Raw genomic sequence first — 21,633 nt, forward strand, 5'->3', positions numbered from 1 at the left:
CAGCTGGCACTGGGCAGGAAACGTACTTTAAATTTTTAATGTACAAAAGAAATCTCTGATCTACTGTTACAGTGGATCATCAAAATCATAAAACATAAAGAACACAAGGTATAGTCACCCAGTATTTCTATAAACAGTTGAATTAAGTTGGATTTCAAGACACAGAATACCTCTGGGGAAATAGTAAAGAGTAATTTATTGGAGAAGTTTGTAATGGAGACACTTTGGGTTATGGGGGAAGAGTCCTGATTAAATGGTAATGATAAATACTTCTTTTTATTTTTTTCAAGTTAACTATTTTATGACAGCAAGTTTTCAAAAATGCTTAGTTTGTAGGTGCTTGAATGGAACATTATGCTTCTTTAATTGTATGTATGTGAACAGTACGGTTGACAGCAAATTAACACTGTCTATCCTTAAATACTTGCAGATATCATGGAAAAAGTACATCGTAGATTCTTTTGATTTGCCTTATGATTTAAGGAGCCTCTTGTGTCTGCTTGCATTACGCTTCATAGCTTTTCCCTGTAGCCTGAAAGCTAAAACTATTTCTTTTCTTCCCAAGTAAGTCTAGTCTCTTATGGCTGAAAACAGAAGCTGAGGCCTCAAATACAACCACCCACCGTGTGATTTAAAAAATGTCTTATACGTTGGAATGTATTAAAATTAAAAACATAAATATACATGAGTGGAGTATCTAAACTCGCTGTTGTGCTCATTTAGTTCTTTTGAACTAGCTATAGCGTATTTTGGTAGCTCAAGCAGCAAGTTGCAGTCTTCGGGGCTTGGCAAAGTCATACTTCACAGTAACAAGGAACTGAACGGCGCTTTAGTGTGCCATTAAGCTGCAGTCTCATGTTTCAGTGCCTGGGAGTTGATTTACTGATTTGATTTTCTGAGACATACGGTGATAATAATAACAACAACACTGTATAAGCATTATTTAAAAATACAGTAATATACTGGTATTGGATCTTTGGCAGGCCAGCACCGAAGTGCACACACAAACTACCGTCATTTATTTAAGTTTAGTCTCATCCAGTTTTGAACAAATGGAAATCAATACTGTTTGCGGATATCGGCAGCTAGATTGGAGAAGGAAGTGAAGTGGCATTGTTGCTAAGAACACATTGTACGAGAAAACACAAACGTATGAATTTTATGTATGTTCCTCTTTTGTCTGTCTTTGTCAGGATCTTTTAGTATACTGTACAAAGACAGACTTTTTGTTGCTATGACTGTGATGTGTGTGTCCTATGTAAAATCATGTGTTGTTTGCAATTTTAATGTAGAGATAGAAGATGAATGCTCATGAAGCCCAATGTCTGTCTTCATGCTGGCTGAGGTAAGGATTGACACAGACTTTAAGCCTGTTAGAGTCAATGAATGCTGTTTTTTCCTTTCAGATATGTGTCACAAAGATGTCTACACGGAACTGCCAGGGAATGGATTCAGTGATCAAACCTCTGGATACAATTCCTGAGGATAAAAAAGTCCGGGTTCAGAGGACGCAGAGTAGTTTTGATCCATTTGAGAAACCAGCTAATCAAGTGAAGAGGGTTCATTCGGAGAACAACGCTTGCATTAACTTCAAAACTTCATCTGCAGGGAAGGAATCACCTAAAGTCAGGCGGCACTCCAGCCCCAGCTCTGTAAGTCCACGGTCCTGGCATCTGCACATGTACCAAACAGTGAAACTAATAACACCAAATAAGCGTTTTCTTGCTTAAGAAGGAATTGATTACTTGGAAACAAAACAAAAAGCGCATGGCTGCTATTAAAGATGTTTCCCATATATATTTGTAGTGTTATGTATAAAATAGAATAAGAAAATAAACTTGAAAAATAATGTATTTTGAAATTCCTCTCAGGTATTAGCTAGAGCATTTTAAGGGATTTCTAAGCATTTTCCTTCCCGATCCTGCTATGGCATTACAGCTGCTGCAATGTTTATGTTGCAAATTTTGCAGAGGGTTGCTTATTTGTGAAGAGGAATTCTTTCCCATGAAGTTTAGGAAACCACATGAATTGCCTTTTTGATTTTTAGATTTAGGTTTTAGAGAAACAAATCAGATTTGACAAATTTTGTTGACATTTTAAAATTCTCTTTTTAAAATCAAGTAGTAAAAAACCCATTTATTTCCATGTCAGAAACTCTGTCTCTGTGCGTGTGTGAGTGTGAGAGAGAGAGAGAGAGAGAGAGAGAGAGAGGAGAAACAAATTAGAAGGGTTTGGCAATACATCATCTTTGTTGTTTTATTCTCAAGTATTTTGAAAGAAACTAGATAAATAAAATGTCATATCTTTCATGAATAATGCCCAGAACAGATTTCTCCCAAAAGACCTTCAAAATTATTGAAAAACTATTTCTGTTATGCTTTGTGAGAAAAATCCATACTAATGTGACCTTTGAGTTGAAGACTACAGATCTAAGCAGAATGGATGTAACATTTCAAATCTTAGTTGGCGTGAAATAATTTAAAAGCTTGATTGCCTTTTCTTTCTTCTTTTCTTTCTTTTTTGTTTTGGTCTATCTTCTGGACATCTTCTGTCTTCCCTACAGAAGTCTGACTGAATACTGTCAGACTTCTAAGAAGAAATGACAGAGATTCATTTTCCGTAGATGAGCTTTGTTTAACCCATGTGAATTTAACGGATAAGATGTCATGCCTCCAGGGGACTGTCCTTTTTGGAAAAGGTTACATTTTAAAATGTAACCATCTGTAGCAAAAAGAAATTTGCTTTTTCATCATCGCCTGGCATTATATAGCTGCTGCCAGAGACGTGTTCCAGATGTGTCCATGACAAGGAGTTCTTACCATAAAACTTTTACAGTCATTAGGGATGGATGGAGTGGTTTGCACCATGTTTACTTGTGTGTGATGTGTGATTATAGTTTGGCACCGCAATTGTCAAATTACTTTTTTTGAAAGTCTTTCCTTAAGTTTTTTTTGTGGTATTAACTTGCTCCCCATCTCTGCTGTTCTTATCTTGTTCCTCTTAGAAACTATTACTAATTTCTGTTAATGCTTGATATACTTCTATTAAAACTGAAGGGTTTTACTTGCTTTGCTTCCCGAATTTTGAAGCAGACTTTTTTTGAAACTGTGTTATTGGCATCTTGTTCTTTTCCAGAGGGCTGGTATTCTACTGTGTCCATGCAATCTCCTATGATCCCATTATTTTCTTTTGTAAATGGTGTTAGTGCTTCCTCTTCTAGTATGCTGCTGGTTAGAGCCCTAGCTAAACATATGCTTTTGGTAATCTTCTCCTATGCTGACTCACACAGACTTGCTGGGGACGTCTCACATGTTAAAGTAGGTGCATAGGAATTTCCTGAAATACAATTCTCATTTCTCAACTTCCTGTAATTCTCCCTGATTTTTATAGCTCTGTTCAGAGAACTCAGTTCTTCCTTCTGCTTGGAGGCATTGTTAGTCACTTTTGACTCTTCCTTACAAGGAGTAAAGACCACCTGGCAAGGAATAACTTGTGGAATAACATCAGCGTTCATGTCAATGAAGAGGGAAGAGCAGAACTTCACAGCAAAAGGTGGTGTTAGCCCTCTGCTGATCACAGGTCACACCTGGTCCTGCTTGGCAGACCTAAGTTCAGACGTCAAGGTAGAGATATGATCAAGCCGCCCCCCTTCCTCCATAGCCTGAATACGTTGCCTCAGGCAAGAGATGTTCTGATGCACATTTCATTGAGCATGTATCTGTGTGGTTGGTTGCAGGAATTTGTCATTCTCTGGTTTTCAATTACACTTGAATTGATGAAGGGTTTTTGGGTTTCTTTTTTTTTTCCTAGTCCTGATGCTGTATAGCAGATACCCTTGCTACTTCCTCTTCTGATCATTACGTCTTTTTCTTCCGTGTCAGAGGACTCCTACATATTCTCCCTTACTGAGTTATAACTTGATTCTCTGGAAATTTGTCTGCTGTATAGATTGTACCAGTCTGAACAGGCATTTCAGTTTCTGTAAATGTTCTTGAGCATGTTATGCCCTCTGGGTCGTACTGGCTACAGTTGTGTAGTTGTGTTTCAGTTTTGGCTCTGCTTTCTGTAAGCTTTATTTTAAGATACTCTGACAGATGTATGCTACCTTCAGTTTGCACTTTCTACGCTTGATTAGTAGAGGAACGGAATTAGAGATAGGCTTCCGTTTAGTCTCTTCCCTTTCATTGTTTAAAGTCCTCTGTAGCCATCAGGTGGGGAAGTGATGTCTTACACAAAGTACATGGCTGAGGCTTGCAGTCTCCGTATCACTGCTTCTCTGTAGGTGAAAGTCCTTTATTTGTCTCAGTATTTCTGAGACTTTTTTACATTTCATATTTACATTTTTCGAGATGCAACCTGAAAGACCTTGTTTATAATGCCGTGGGGCATTAGCTTCTGTTTTGATTAGTTTCAGAAGCTTTATCAGCTTTCTGGCATGTACCAGCTTTAGTGTTTGGTGAAGATCACCAAATAATACTCGCAGGTGGCATGTTACCCATTTTGTGTTTTCTATTGCTTCGAAATGCTCTGCACCTTGTGATGAGAAAGATGACACACACACAGGTTTGGGGAAGCTGGAACTCCATGTTCCTGCCCACAGATTGTCACTTGGAAAATAAATCATTTGCTGTTGAACATGAAGTAATTTTCTGCAGTTAATGTCACACCTCGTTGCAACCAGCTAGAAATCCTGTGGTGTCAGTAAGTGCAGTAGCATACAGACAGAAGTAAGCATGTTATTTTTTTGTTCTTATTAGACAAACTTAATTTTTACACTTAGAGTCTTTCCACCTGACATTTATATACTTATTATGTAAAACAGTCACACTGCATTACCTCTTCTTTCCCCCTTCTTATAAATATAAGAAAACATCTATGAATGTGATTTTCAAACTGTTTAAGCTGATTGAAATTGGGTATTATTATGGAATGAAATTTCCAGCAGAACAGACTTATCCTTTTATCACATCAGAATAATGGGTAATATTCACCTTGGAGGTTGTGAAGTAGGTGTTTGCCTACCTGTGCATCACCTGTTGGCCACTGCTAGAAGAAGGGAACTTGGCTTGACAAACTTTTGTCAAACCTCTGATCCAGCCCAACACAATATATATGTGTATATAGACATGTATGTATTATACACATGTAGCTATAGTTGTGTGTCCTTATCTATCATCTGTCTATATTTTATCTTTCTAAAAATCTTTTGCTGAGTCTTTTGCCTGGCAAGGGAAGAAACTTGCTTTTCTTTTCTCCCTAACTGAAGAAGCAGTGAAACTACAAAATAAACTGGACAAAATAAAAAAAGCACAACTGAAAAAACAAACACATGCCACTCTTCCCAAAATAAAACTGGCTTTGGAAGATGATTTGACTCATTCTCTCAAAGTTGTATTTGAGATCCATGCTCTTTAGGCATGTGGCCTTATATATTTTTCTCCAGTGCAAGGTGAAGTTTTATTGTATTCAGTGTACACACTTTATACGCTAAAATAGTACTTTTGCACAATATGTAAATAGAATATTTCAAGTTTTATAAGCTAGCCATCTGGTCGAGATTTAGTTACATACTGATACACTTTTTTTTTTCTCTTTGAATGGCTTAAGATCTATGGCAATTAATTCAAATGTCATGCTAAGGTATATGTGCTACCTTTCAGTTACTTTTTAAAAACTATATGCAGCAAAACACAAATCTTCTACCAACTCACCTAAATGTAAAAAAATCATTCAGATAAAAATAATTCAATAAGGAATCCTTTACTGCATTGACTCTGCACTCTTTTTGGGAGAGCAGCCTCTCTTCTGTTTCTGTAACTTCTATTAATTTTCACTCCTGTTATATGCAACTTTCCTCAAAAACAGAGCAAGCAAAAAAGCATGAATTGATCCTATTAACACGTTGTAAATTGGTTGCATAAGAAATCTAACTTTAAAGCAGGCACTAAAGTCAGATTTTTGTCTAAAAGTTAGGCATCATTCTGTCTGCCTAAATACTTGATGTGCTGTTCTTGCCTGTCTTCCTCTTCAGGTGTATGCAACCTTCTCCAGTTTTAGGAACCTATTAATTATTAGGATAACTGCATCTTTCCGAGTACATACTTTTTATTGAGGTAAGGTAATTTCAGAGTTCAGTATAGAGAACAGATTTTTCTTTTCTAGCACAAGGGAAGCTTTAATATTTGTTAACGTGGAGGATACTCTCTAGATGATAAGGCAGATAAAATGTGGCAGTTGGTCCAGCTCCTGTGCTTTAATAGCCTGGAGAACAAGTAAACAGCTTTAAAAACTGCATCCAGGCCTTTCACAAAGAGGTCTATGGTCACTCTTGCTCAGGTCGCTCTTAATTTATGTCTGCGTGTTAAAGTGTTAGAAAGATGCTAGCAACGGGACAGGATCAGATAGTGGTACAGCTCAGATTATTGCTCGGTTTGGATTCCTGAACATCTTTGTATCCCTTGAGCATTGCCCTAGAAAACAGTCCAACTTGCAAGGTTTAAAAAAGAAAGAATAAAGTGTGACCAAAGTGACCTATTATTATGCATAGGATAAAATCTTGAGAAAGGGGACTAATTACTGTGAAACTTGCATATGATTTTGTAAAAGAAGCTTTACCATTATGTCAAAGACGACAAAATACAGATTGGTTAAAAAAAAAATCTTCAGTTCTTGTGATTTAATCTGAGTTAGGCCTCTTGGCCTGCCTTTTACTTTCTAGCAATGAATTTATTTCTTTGGAGGCATATAACAAAACAGATCTTTAGTTTTGATTTTCAATAATTTACAGTGGTACTGTGAACATAGTATTTTTCCCTTGAGGATAATTCTATATTGAAGTTTAATATCCTGTAGTTTAAAAAAAAAAAAAAGAAAAAGGTCTATTTAAAACTTAGGCTCGGGAGTGTGCCGGTTAAGTGTGACATTCACAAGCTGTTTTGCACTTATGAAAACTGCATGAGAACATAACCCACACAGCTTCTATAAGAATAGTCAGGTGATTTTCAGTGTAATTTTCCATTAAAGCTTTCTTTACTACATAGATTTTGAGAAAGAGAGGTATTCATATGGCAATGTAGTGCAAGGACTCATACTGCACGATCTTGGATTAAAGCTGTTATCCCTCCTACAGTCTATATCAATGAAGTGGCTATTTGAAGTGACCTGGTCAGAAAAGACAGTTTTTTCCCATTTCTTTTTCTTTCTGTTCTTTTTAATACTCTCTTGTCAGTTTGAAATACTAGCTGCTTCTATTTCTGTATTCAGCATTTTGGCATACTCCTTCTATCCATATTACTGTGATCTGTATTTCCTTAACCAGAGGGAAAAAAAATATTGGTTATGGTAAGCTGTGCTGCTAAAGATGCTCGCTCCCCATGTCAGTGGTGCTCTTAGACTAATCTTGCACTGGGAAAAATGTGGGCTAATAGTAAGAAAACTACCTCAATGGAAACTATTTTCAAGGAGAGTGAAGCATAAAGACAAAAAAGTAAAACTCCCAGCGCGTTTCCTGAAGGGAAAGACGTGCACCATCCTGCACTCCAGTTGCCAATGTCCTCTTGCGATAACATGATCCACCACACCCTGTGCTGACTTTCCCAGTGACTTGGGACTATGTTCAATTCTTCAGAGTGATGAGGACCTTTACTCCCTTCTGTCTTAGTAATTCATCTATCTTTCCCATTGGAGTTCTGTGGAAGAATTCTCCCTAGCATGAAAATTCACTTTTCAGTTATTTTTTTGCAGTCTTATCAATTTCTTGCTGACTGGTTGTTTACTGCCTATTTAACTTTTGACCCATTAAATAGTACAGTCTTGGTCACACCTGCACCTCTGGTTTTGTTTTTTTTTTTCCTTAGCTTTGAAAGTTCTTTTTTTTTTTTTTTTGTAGCAAATACAAAGCTCTAACACTGAGCAATGGGCTTCTTTATGCCTAAGTAGTCCTACTGATGTTCAGTATATACAAGTCTGTGTGGCCATAGGGAGGAGATCTCCCTTTGGTTTAAGTCCAACAAATAATGATAAAATTTTCATAGAAAAGATTTGAAGGCTTTCATTAACTAAACACAAAATTTACACATTCAGTAAATAACCAGTTTTCAGACATGGCAAAGATTGTCCTTCTATCACAGTCACGTTATGTCGTGACATATTTTGGTTGACAGCTGGCTGAATATGAGGCAGCAGTGTGCCCAGGAAGGCCAGGAAGGCCAACAGCATCCTGGCTTGTGTCAGGAATAGTGTGACAAGCAGGACTAGGGAAGTGATCGTCCCCCTGTACTTGGCACTGGTGAGGCCGCACCTCAAATGTTGTGTTCAGTTTTGGGCCCCTCACTACAAGAAAGACATTGAGGTGCTGGAGCGTGTTCAGAGACGGGCAACAAAGCTGGTGAAGGGTCTGGAGCACAGGCCTTATGAGGAGCGGCTGAGGGAACTAGGGTTGTTTAGCCTGGAGAAGAGGAGGCTGAGGGGAGACCTTATTGCTCTCTACAACTACCTGAAAGGAGGTTGTAGTGAGGTGGGTGTTGGTCTCTTTACTTAGGTAACTAGCAATAGGACGAGAGGAAATGGCCTCAAGTTGTGCCAGGGGAGGTTTAGATTGGGTATTAGGAAAAAATTTCTTCACCAAAAGGATTGTCAAGAATTGGAACAGGCTGCCCAGGGAAGTGGTTGAGTCCCCATCCCTGGAGGTATTTAAAAGACGTGTAGATGTGGTGCTTAGGGACATGGTTTAGTGGTGGGCTTGGCAGTGCTAGGTTAATGGGTGGACTTGTTGATCTTAAGGGTCTTTTCCAACCTAAATGATTCTATGTCAGTGTTTTAGAGCGTTAAAAAGCAGTAAGGAGTGGTAAGAAGAAAGGGAAATTAATAGTGGTAGAAGAATTGTAATGTTAGATCTTCAAAAAGTAGCTTTGAGCAAACATCAAATTATGTGCATTCAGCTAAAATTGGCTGAAATTCAGCTAACATTAGTACTCTTTTCTGTTGAGAAATCTTGTCTGAGTCAAATTGGAGGATTGCACCAGCTTTCTAAAATATAGGGGAACTTCTTGCGAGTCTGCTGCTTGTGAGGTATGTCAGTGGCTGGTGCAAGCGCTGTACATCTGACATGCTCTGGATATGTCTCACTCAGTATGTGTATTTCAGTCAACCATATCCTAGGCAGAATATGGGACTCTTGTGACTCAACAAATACAAATTGCTGTGTATATGTATTCTCATCTATTTTACCGGAAGGAATAAAATACTTGAAAAGAAGAAATTATACTTAAAGTGAATTTTCTATATTTGATTTTAATATTAGTGTTTGTTAAAAAAATGTTGGTACCATAATCTTGCTGAAACAAGGCATATTTTTTTAACAGAAATGGTTGAAAAAGATAAACTAATGTGGAGAAATCTGAGTAACAAAATTCATGGCCATGAAGCTGAAAAAATAACTACATGAAAGAGGGAGTACAATAATAAAGTTAGCTGAAATGGTTATAATTTTCAGCAGTCACGTGGAACTTCAAGTTATTTAGATCCCTTCCATAACCCTTTATTTAGGTCCCTTTCCAAAATTTAAGCTTTAAGCTTAAAGTTTTGTCTTTTTGCATTATCTCAGTCAGTCGTTGCCTCCTTTATAATCCAGAAATAAAAGGAAAGGTAAGAAGTGTCTGAACTTCTTACGTTCATAAGCAATTTGTAATTTTAAGTTTGAAATAATGTGTGAGCCTTCATGTAAAAAAAAAAATTGAGAGAATGTTGGGGACCTGGTAAATTTGTTCCTTCATTTTTCTGAAGTAATTTCATGTGCTGAGTGAGATCTGTTGGTGTTTCATTAAGAAATGTCATACAAATTAGTTTGCAAAGTCTGCTGCCTCAGAATTTATTTAAATTTTTTTTGTAAAATCCTCTGAAGTGCTTTTCTACACCAGATACCTTCAAAAATTGTAAGCCTTTAAAGATGACAAATACAAGGAAAAGGGATGTACATTTTCACAAAGGGAGATCCAATAGTGTGAGAACATGGGCAATCGTATCTAGCGATCCTGTTGGAATAGGGCTGAGCTCCGCTGCGGAGGTGCTGGAACCAGGCAAGAGGAGGATATCAGCCACGTGGTTTTACTGCATATGGGAGAGGTGGTGGCTGACAGGTTGGGTTTCTGGTTGTCTGGTTGTTTCTGGTCTGCTCTTACCTAGCATGAGCAGGCACCGGAGAAGTGATTTGGGCTGCTGCGGGAGGTGGCAGGTCAGCCTTGCTGCTGCAGAACTGAGCCCTGGGGCACTGCGGGGGGTGGCCCCTGAGGGCAAGACAGTTGAAACCAGCACCTCTTTTGTGCCATCAGGGGTGAGCTCTCCTCCCCATCCCGCCAATGCGAGCTTTTAGTGTGTTGCCTGTTCTCAGTCAGGATGCAGCAGCTTCCAGGAGGAGAATGAGTCAAAAGGCATGACCTTAAATCCGTGCTTCCGGCAGCTGGAGCACAGAGAAATTAACTTGAGGTTGTAAGAATAATTACTGTTGACGATTTACTGTGCGGTAGTGGATTAAAGGCATCCTGCTTCCTATCAAGATCTTAAGGCATTACAAGTTGTTGTGACCTTTACATTATGGTCTCCAGAAGTATAAAATAAAAGTAAATCTCAGTGTGAAAATGGGAATGGGTGTGAAACACATGTATAAACTCTGTCCTTTTTCTTCCTCACCCTATGAGGAAACCAACAGTGAACCATTCACTGCTAACTGGGGCAGCATTTCCACTCCAAACAAAGCTGCTCACTGTCTGTTCACTGCAGCCTGCAATTTGGGAAATATTTTGCTGTCCCTTTTCATTGTATGGGAGACACTTAAACATCTAAACATTTTTTTTCCTATAGTTTTGTAATGTTGCATTAGTCCATAATTGGATACTTAAATGAAAAAACTACTTGAATAAGTACTTTAGTCACCTCTGTTAGTGACATCTGTAATAAAACTTTGATTAAAAAAATAAAAATTTCATTTCTAACCAGGCAGAATGCCTTTTTAAGCACAGATTGGGAGCCAAGAATATTGCTGCCTTATCTATAATGAAGTGGTCCAAATAATATAACAGGAAAGAGATCTGAGGGTTCCCATACGACATATTTTCCTTGTTCTGTTCATATTTAGGAATTGGATAGCAAAATAATAGGTCATTCTGTGTATTGGAGGGAGATGAAAGGGCTCAGTTTTGCAAACATACATGTGTATATCCTGATACCATTCAATAGAAAGCTGGGATGTTAGCCTCAAAAAAGGGGTATATATGCCAAAGTGGCAGGAGTATGGCTTAGGACAAATGTAGAATTGTTGAGTAAAGGGAATTTTTTTATTTTCTGGCTAATGGTTAAATGAGTGTAGTGGAGAGGTATGAGGTACCAGGTCATCTTACCTGGGATGCCCTTGCCTGTTTATATAGAAGTAATCTTTAGGCTCAGTTGACTTGAAACTTTTGACCATGGTTTTAAAGGAATTTACACACAGATGTGTCCTGCACTGTAATGTTTGTCTCCTTTCAAAAAACCCGAAACTTGAGTACTTTTTGTAAATCAGGCGTAAGATCCTAAACGTGAGTGTGCGCTGTGTGCAGCTGCGCATGGCTTAGAGTCTCCCAGTCAAATTCAACCCTCAACATGCTGGATTTACTTGGCTGCTTTTCTTTGTAGCGTTATAACCAGAGTACTAACAAATCAGGCCCTGCATCTGATTTGAGCATCAGTGCTGGCCCTCCAAAATATCTGTTCTATACTCTTTTGGTTGGTTTAGGTACAGGACATCCAAGCACTGCAGCCTGAAATTTAAGTAACATTTTCCAAGAACTTAATCAGAAAGTTGTGTACAAAAATGCTTATCTGCCGTGCTTCCAAGTACTTCTTTTTGTAAAAGTTAGATATTATATTGCATCATTTGGAATAGCATTGTTTCATAGACTAAAAATCTGGAAGCATAATTTATGCAATACTACTACTTATAATGCATCTCTCTCTCTCTGAATTTTTTAATATCATCTTCCCAAATGAATCATTTTCGTGTTAGGTGAATTTCTGTTTTTGCAGTGTTGTGGTGGTCTGTGTTAGGAGTGTGTAAAAGTGGGGCAAGTACCAGTCTGTCACAAAGCACAGCTGAGCTGTCTGGCCCTTTGAGCAAGAATCAGTGCTTAGCTTGGTTCAATTTTAGGCCTCTCACTTAGGCTACAGATATTAAGGCTACAGGATTTTATTCAACTATGCTGCATATACCTGCTATTAAAAGTACAATATAACCATAAGCTGAAGACTATAAATATAATTCAGAAACAAGGTACTCTCTTTAAATGTGCTTTCCTGTAGTATTTTGACCACTATCTGAACAACGGTTGATTTACTGGGGTGGGCTTTAGTCTAAAAAATAAAAAAAAATTAGGCAGCTGTTTTAATCTGATTTTGTAGGGCAGATTAAGACTGTTGCTTAGATCTCTTAAGAAAGATAAGCTGGCTTAGTTGTTAATGATCTTTTTCCCTGTGTGAAGTGATGTATGTGAAAAATAAAACAGAAATGTCTCTTTGATTAAGAACAAAATCCTTTTGATAGTTCCAGTGATGTAGGTATATGGTTGATATCGGCAACCACCATCTGGGGTGTTGAATGATGTTTGTTTGAGTAGCCTATTATATTGTTTCATGAGCTCTGCTATTAACTTTTTTTTTATTGTTGGCTACTGAAAACATGCACGTCTATGAGTTTTGATAATGATGTTTGCTCTCTAAAGGCTGAACCAAAGCAGTTAATGTTGCGGGTGTATATATGCTGAAAGGTCATCTTTTTTTGTTTTGTTTAGCCTACAAGCCCCAAGTTTGGAAAAGCAGACTCATATGAAAAACTGGAAAAACTAGGAGAAGGATCCTATGCTACAGTATACAAAGGGAAAAGCAAGTAAGTGGTGGTTTTGTTCATTTAATTTTGTGTGTAAATGAGGATAAGCAGAAGGTATTAATTGATGTTGCTGCACTTGTACATAGATAGCTATGAATGAATGCAGACTGCTACTGACTGCCATGTGCTCTTGTGAAAGAGGCTGAGACCATGTTGCATAGGTAACGTATTACCTTCACATCAGAACAAGATGAGATCCCATCTTGTTAATCTGATGTTTTGTTTGTACATTAGTGTTGTACTGCTTTCTCAATGTCCATACCAAATTAAATGTAAGATATTTAATTTTTAGCGTAAGAGCACAATATACTATCAAGTAGATTTCTCTGATGTGCTGAGAGCAATGCTGAATATATGCAATGAGTTTGTTAGTCTTTTATTTGTCATTATTAAAAAGCTTGACTAAAATAACATGAAGGGAATGAATGGAATTTTGGAATACTGTAAGTTTAGTTTGTTTAAAAGAGTTTATTTACAATCCTTGCAACCACTTCACCTCAAAATAATCTAATCTATACATGTCAAATATTTACTGTTTTCAGCCACTTTAGGTTATTTGTTGCAGCTTTTTTATTCCCAATGCTTTAAGTGCTTCTATATTGTATAAAATAAGTCAGTAAACATACTTAAAATATACTTCTTGAGCTTCTATTGAGATTTATCTTTCATCAAGCAGAGTGTCTTGTGCAAGTTCATCTATTTAATCAAGTTTTCATAATCAAAATTTCAATAATAATAAAGCAGTTTGAAGAGAAGGATAGGGTACGTGCAATATCTTTATTTAAAAACTTCGTCTAGTGAATGGTAGATGAGGCAACTTACCATTCTCAGCAGAGACAGTATCATGACAGTCATGGGACAGAATAACTACTGAAACAAGGAAATACATGTTAATGTTTTCCAAGGTCATTGAGTTAGGTAGGTACTAAAAGTTATTTTTTTCACTGAGTATTTGTAATAAATCAGAATGAGGGTTGTCCTCATCTCTCAGTAGCTTTGAGATTGATGAGCATAATGACAGCTGATATGAATAAAAACGTGTTCTAAATGTAAAAGAAGTATTTACACATGTGCCATGCTGGTACATGTATCCTCTTTCACTGGCAGCTTTCTTCAAGAAAGTGCTGTTACGTTGTATTGTTAATGGTTCAGTTACACGTCACCATAAGTTCCAGATATTATACATATTTAAGTTTTTCATTGGGGTCTACGTAATATGAGAACACCATATAGATTTCAGCTTGCACCTTATTACTAAGCCCCTTTAAAAATCACAGCATGTATCTGGTGATAGTTATCCCATATGCCTTGGCTTTCAGTAAGATTGAATTAAGGCAACAGGGTTGCGAGATATCCCGTCAATCAGTGGAACAGGCTGAAAGTTAAAACCAAAGCAAAGCGCTTCCCTGAAGCTATTTCATTCAGAGGTGATTTCTGAACGTGTTATGAAACATAGATTGGTTAGAAATATTCATTTGTTTTAGTAGAGCTGACTGGAGATGTGTAAGAAATACTTCAATTATTTTAATGGTAGTTGAATAATAAATTGAAATTACTGGGCTCTCTGCATTCTCCATTATAAATAGCAAGCTCTGAATAAGTAGTGTGAATTATAACAATTATATATAACTCTGTTCTGCTGCTTTGTAACATCTTTTGCAAGGTCTTTAAAATGTATTTTGAAAAAAGTGTGTGTAACTAGAGTGTGGGTCAGAATGCATATGCAGAGAATATTCCTAATGTTATAGTAATATTCCTTCACCTGCTTAATTTTGTTTGGCTTTTTTTTCCTGCTGAGAATTGAATAATTCCCATATTACACAGCACTGTCCAGATTCAGCACCTGCAGCCCAGACTTCTGTTTCTTGAACTAGAGAAACAGTTGCAACTACTTCACAGCAGGAGGAGGTTATTCCTTAAGAACAGGGCAACACTATAGGGGCTATCTGCTATTTCTAAAGGAGTTGTTGGTTGAGGGAATGTGGCCCTGTTACCTCTTCTGTCCCCATGAGAAATTGGGTAACCTCTGGCCTAGATGATATCCCCAAAGAAGAGAGAGCATCACTGCTGTGACATAGTATTGGGGAAGACAGATGGACGGGGGTGCGAATGGATGGGTCAACGTTGGCTCCGGCCATTCCATTAAAGCCTAACTCTGCCGCTGCTTTTCTGGTAGATTGGCTCTGACTGTTTATAGCTTTAGCTAAAATGATACAGGAATAGATATAGAAATTTTTTTCTAGCACCTGATGTAGGTATGTCAGGTGAGACTGTGACATGCATCACTGTGTTCCCCTGGCTACAGGCTCAGTGGGAAGAAATATGAGCAAAATGGGTCAAGAGGGCTGTTTGTTTTGGCATGTGCCCAGTTTTGACTGCTGAAGGATTAAGCCCTCATGGCACACTGCAGAACGCAGATGTGACATGTATTTGGAAAAGCTGGTAGTACTTGCACAACAAGTGCATTTTGGTCAAAATGTGTGAGAATCCGTAATTCTCAACCAACTCTAATGCTTGGCTTTCTCATTTTGCCAAAATGTTTCCGAGATGTGTACTTAGCTGTAGTGGAAGATGGAGGATGTAAGATCAGATTGAGCTGGTTTGAATGACACTTTGTACTCAGAATTATTGTGCTTAATATTTATCACCAGCTTCTTGTGGCAAGTAGTGGGATTTGTTGGGGTTTTTTTTAATGCATTACCTGAGATATATTTAATCCTTTTAAATTATTTCCCCTGCTGATCATAATGATGGAATAAAAAAAATTGGTGATCCTAGCTTACTAATTGAAAAGACTAAAAGATACATACCTGACTCCAGAGATACAAAATCAGCCATTCCTTTCCTAAAATGTAAAGTAGTGTGCAGTAACTTGCTTTCAGGGCAAGCCTGGCTTTTTACAACTTGGAGCAGGGTCAGTGGTACCAAGCCCTTGCCTTCCTACCAAACCCATTACTTTTCTGTCTATTTGAGTATTTGTGGCAGTATCCCAGGAAAGTGAAATGAAGTGGGCTAATTCCTCTTACTGGATGATGGATTTCTCTTTTTGTAGTCAGATAAAAATGATTCCCTGCAGTGAGGAAGCAGCAGAGTGAACGGGACTGTGTTGTTGAGGAAAGTGAAGCAGTATTCTCTTAGGCTGGGCTTTTTTCTTTATTGGAAAAATAGCCAAGCAGCCATTTGTTTCTGGCTGACAGTTACATCAATAGGCAAATCTATTTGATTTCACATGTTGCACATCAGGCGTGTGTAGTGAAACTCATCTTGGCATGTTAATTTTCTACTTTTGTTCAGGTTAGATTCTCACATGTTGCTGTGTTGTATAAAATCCCAAGAGGCTGCTTACTGCATGGAATTCAGATCACTTTGAAGTGATTTCTGCCTTTTTTTTTATATGTAAAATTTTGGAGAAGTAGGCCTAGTAATTTACTGATAATGCTGTAAAAAATGATGCAAGTTCCATTGGCTAACACTGTGAACATTTGCCATGCAATAGGTGCAAGGCAACAGGTGCCTCTTGAAGTCTTGTACCATTTTATTTTGTGGCTGAGCTGAAGAAGTGCTGTCTGTCTGTATCGACACGTATATCTTCCTTCTGCTGTTGACCTTCTTCCCTTCTTGATTATAAAATTACCTGAACGTACAGCAATGGGATCTGGCTTGATCTGTGGCACATAAATGTTGATGTGAGTTATGAGAGTCGGGAGATGAAGCTGATGACAGCGCAGGGGAGCTGCTGCCAACCAGAGCCCCTTACAAAGCAGCGTGGAGGCCTTGCATCCCTGCAGTGGGAACTCTGCATATTGCACTTAAGGGAAAAACCTGTGCTTTTGGCAATATTACAAGTTGGCATGGTTTCCGTCCTGTCCTCCCACTGTGTTCAATTGCCGTTCAAGGCAAAGAATTAAAAAAGATTACTTCGGTTAAAGCGATGTGATCTGTGACTGCTGCTTGCACAGCATGTGTCTCTGTTTTGAGAGGCAAGCCAATGGTATCTCCATTGCTTCTGGCACTGCTGTGATCTCTATCTCCTTCTTGCTTGTCCGTGTGATTTTTAGTGTACCTTTAGTTTTTTTGGCACCTTTACTAAGTTGCATATGCTCAAAGTATTGCAAAAAACGTGTAGAATTTGTAACAGAGAGCTCAATCAACATGTGTTTGCCTAATTTCCCTACCACAAAATTATGTAATTTCAATTTATCCCTAATAAAATGCTTGCCCTAATAAATTCTGGTCCATATCCCTTTTAACTATTAATGAGAAACTGGTAGAGTGCTGAGCAGACCACAGTAGAAGCTGATGCTGTCAACGCAAGCGCAAAGGCTGCAGAGGTGTAGGGCAGTCCTTCAGTCGAGGTACCTCTCCCACTTCTGTTTGAAATCTGAATTTTTTGTGTTCAAGGTGATTCCAACGTGTACGCAAAGATGAAAGGTATTTTTTCAGGTATCCAGGGCGTTTTATGTTTATCTCCATCAAAGGCCATACCTTTTACTATTCACCTGAAAATCAATAGGGAGTTCGTGGTATAAAGAGCGGATCTTAGCGAGTAATTGTGCTCAGGAGGGCAGGCACCGTTCTCTGCACTGGCTGCGGTTTCCATGTGACGTTATTCTTGGGGCAGCAGGGAATATTTGAATGATCAGTGGGAACTACCTGTATTTGTTGTTGGCATGATGTATTGTAGTATGTGTTACGAATATATAGCTGGCCATCACATTTCATATACATGTATGCTCACAAGAAAAATGAAGACTTGAGTATTTTGATTTTTATATTTATGATGCTGGAAGCTTCAGTGAGGATGACTGACAGGGCTAATTGCTGTTCTGACTTTTATTTTTTAAGTTGCAGAAGTTATTTTACTTGTCATGAAACCTCCATGACTCTTTAATTGTCTTTTGTTTTATGTGTAATCTATTGCAAGTGCTTCGGATGGCCTGAAGGACTTGCCATGGCTTTGTCTGTCATGCTGTTGCTTTTTAGTCATTCTAGCTTTACTCCATACCCATGTGAGGTGTTGTGTTCACATGCTTCCTGATACGTTTCATGTGCAACAGTCCAGTTCACAGATAATATTTTCTTCATATTTTGGCCAATGCATTTAGACTGAACATTTCAAAATTGCTCTGTTTTATGTTGCCTTAGTGCCCTAAACTTTCTGAACCTTTTCTTTTATGTCTTGCAAATTGTTTGAAATCAGTGTCACTCTCTTCATCTGAGGATACCAGATGGCTGGAAAGTGAATGGATTCATGAATTCAGGGATTATGAAAAGGCACTTTATGGTTACCTACTAGAGCTTCCCAATTTTTTTTTCATCTTTTTTGCCCCCCTCATTTTTTTTTTTTAACTGATGTGCTTAACTGATTTTTGTAGGCTACTTTTTTACTATACGTTTTAAAGTCATGACATGGGTTTATAAAGTGTGTATACAGACGCTTTTAAAAAAATCTCTAGTGTTGTAAATCTTTAATAAAAGCAGTATCTTCAAGTTGACCTAGATGCAAAACTAATGATAGCTAGATGTTGAACTAAAATGCCAAATGGTGGAAAAATTATTAAAGTAGTGTAAGTATTAAAACAAGTTACCAAGATTCTAACCAGAAGATGAATCATTGACTATATTGATCACTTACTGAGTGTATTTCTCAGTGTTTAAAATGAATATTGGGAGATTTTTCCTCTATAGTTGTATATATAAAGAGAATGTTACACTATATATGCTGTGCTTCAACCTGCAAAGCAGTTCACAGAGGTGACATAGCATTATTATCTCTCATGGCAGGGGACGAAACAGAGGAAAGAAAATCTATTGTATTACTTACCCTGGATTCCACAGGAAAGCGTGGTAGAAAAACTAGGATAGAACATAGTTATATTGGATGCAAGTGCTATAAGTTATTGGATAGTAATTTATTGGCACTGACACATATATGCACGATTGGAATGGTAGAGCAAATGCTGAAGTAATTTGCCAACTAAATGCCATTATGCACCAATGTATTTTCCAGTTAGCTGTGGAATGGCATCTCTCAGAAGATCCCCAGTGACTGTCGGTGTGCAGAGTTGTAAGAAGCCACTTTACTTATAAGTGATACCACTATGTTTGTCTTTGAATTCTCTTTATATGAAAATCTGTTCTTTATATGAAAATCAGCGTGGCCCAAAGAGATGTGAGGTATATGGAGGAGGACCAGTGCTGTGCATCGCTCTCCCTGCTGCCAGTCCCAAGTGATTTGCTTCCAGCAGGCGTGAGTCAAGTGCAGCCCCTGTGCTGAGATGAGCAGCAGATTAGTTTGAACTGAATGATGTAGGCTGGGAGATAGGGACGAGGGACCTGGAGGTAAATGCTCTGATGCTGCTCGCCTGCTCCTGTTCAAGTGAGAGCTGCTGCATTATTTGTATGAGACTACCTTGAGTCCTGTGAAGAACACAATCCCTAGTTCCAGTGACCACACTAATTAATAATCTAAATCCTTGTTGTGGTTTAACCCCAGCTGGCAACTAAACACCACACAGCTGCTCGCTCACTTCCCCCTGGTGGGATGGGGGAGAGAATCGGAAGAGAAAAAGTGAGAAAACTCATGGGTTGAGATAAAAGCAGTTTAATAGGTAATGCAAAAGCCGCACACACAAGCAAAGCAAAACAAGGAATTCATTCATTACTTCCCTTCGGCAGGCAGGTGTTCAGCCATCTCCAGGAAACCAGGACTCCATCACAGGTAATGGTTACTTGGGAAGACAAACGCCATCACTCCGAACGTCCCCCCTTCCTTCTTCTTCCCCCAGCTTTATATGCTGAGCATGGCGTGATATGGTCTGGGATATCCCTTTGGTCAGTTGGGGTCAGCTGTCCCAGCTGTGTCCCCTCCCAACTTCTTGTGCACCCCCAGCCTTCTCGCTGGTTGGGAGGTGTGAGAAGCAGAAAAGGCCTTGACTGTGTGTAAGCACTGCTCAGCAATAACTAAAACATCTCTGTATTACCAACACTGTTTTCAGCACAAATCTAAAACATAGCTCCATCCTAGCTATATGAAGAAAACTAACTCTACCCCAGCCAAAACCAGCACAATCCTTCATCTCTTTCGGAACTCCTTGATCTTCTGTTTTTCAGCCCTAATAAACGTCAGCAATATGAAGTATCTTTAACCCACTGGCTTCTTCTAAAACAACATAACTTTTGTTTAGGATGGAGGTTAAAAGATGATGGGAGTCAAAAAGAGAAGTTGAGGGGCTATGTTAGTCCCTTGAGTATTTGCACCATAGGGCTTTAGTGGGACTGTAAGTGGTTTTTGTAAACTACAAATATGTCCATTTCAGTAACAGAAATATAATATAAAACATGTTTACACTGAACTGTCTTTTATAATACTGATTAAAAGAAGTGTTTCCCTCAATGTGGAGTTAGTTACTTGTTGGTAGAATAATCAGAGGTGACTAAAACTACAGTGAATTTGCCTCTGTCAGGTTTCTTCAAAGCAAAATTCTGACTGAGCCTGGTTTCATTAGGCCACCGTGGTCTGTTTGGGATTTTAGATGTCTGTTTGTGATGTTAATGTCACTACAGAGTAGATCTAATTAGATACTTACAGGGTCTGATCATCAAACTTTGAGCTTTTTGTGTAAATGAGTATTTAACTATTGAGTTACTTTTCTTGATAAAAATTAGTTTCTTGAAATGTGTATCACAACTAAGAGCTTTGTCCCAATACCATCTACTGATTTTTCTTTGCAGAAATGTTCCCAAGCTTAGCACTTGCTTGAATTATGAACTCAGCTTCAACTTCAGGCAATGGTAAAACTCTGTATTAAATAAACAGATTGAAATCAGTGGTGGATTTTATGTTAATTGACTCTTTCAAATTTGGTATATTTAGAACATTTATTGCATCTAAATATAACTGAAGAACTTGAGAAAATAGTGTTATTGTACTCTATTGTTCTCTGTGTGGCATCATCAGCATTATCCCCAGTGAAGCCAATAAGTCACTTTATATTCATCAGTATTATATATTCTTAATGATGCATTAAAGCATTAAATAATTTTTAATCTTCTCCACTTTCTCATAAATGGTCATTTTTATAAATTTATTTATTTTGGTAATGCTGGTATGTGCTGTTTTAGAAAAGGCAGAATGACACATTGTATTAGCATTTTTTGTAATATCTGGCTCATTTGTATTTTTTATAATATACAGACTTTTACTATATGCCACATAAGCCAATTTGGGCTAATTTTTCTTTTGCCTACATTGCATATAAAATCAGAAATTTCTCAGAAGAGATTGTGTAACATTAAAATGCTGAATTTCCATAAATTGGGAAACTGTCCATCAGCTGCTGGTGATTTGCCTGGAGGAAAGCTGCTTTGTGTGGTAATTAGAGAGGCTTCAGGACTTCTGTCCTTTCTCTGAAAATTTTTGGATGAGACAGAGAAAGAGCGAGTTAGTTTAGGACGGAGGACGGCTTCTAAGTTAGAAAATAGGCCTTTTATAATCAATATTGTCCTTAATAGAAACTAATGAGGCAGTTGACAGGATGGACGTAAGATGACAAGTGAAATCCTTGACCCAGTTAAGTGTATTGTTTTGAGAAGCTGTGAAATTGTTTACTTTGGACAGTGAGCAACAGAGGTGGTTTAATGAATCCTAGATGTTAAAAGGGGCAGCAGTGTTGCCTTTTCGCTGTCTGAAAGGCTGGCTGCCTGTCAGTTTTTCTTTT

General features: G+C 38.0%; 1 protein-coding gene across 3 annotated transcripts in view; it reads left to right on the forward strand.

Moving 5' to 3' along the window:
* The window catches only part of CDK14 (cyclin dependent kinase 14), a 258,581-nt gene that overhangs the window by 82,365 nt on the left and 154,583 nt on the right, over positions 1–21,633 (forward strand). For 2 of the 3 annotated variants that reach the window (XM_075705351.1, XM_075705349.1), the window contains 2 exons: positions 1,407–1,652; positions 12,819–12,913. In XM_075705351.1, the coding sequence (XP_075561466.1) occupies positions 1,407–1,652; positions 12,819–12,913 (341 nt within the window). Of the gene's footprint in view, positions 1–1,377; positions 1,653–12,818; positions 12,914–21,633 lie in introns of all 3 variants that reach the window. The other variant, XM_075705350.1, reaches the window with a different exon arrangement.

Source organism: Pelecanus crispus, chromosome 2 (assembly GCF_030463565.1).
Source record: "Pelecanus crispus isolate bPelCri1 chromosome 2, bPelCri1.pri, whole genome shotgun sequence".
Lineage (NCBI taxonomy): Eukaryota > Metazoa > Chordata > Aves > Pelecaniformes > Pelecanidae > Pelecanus > Pelecanus crispus.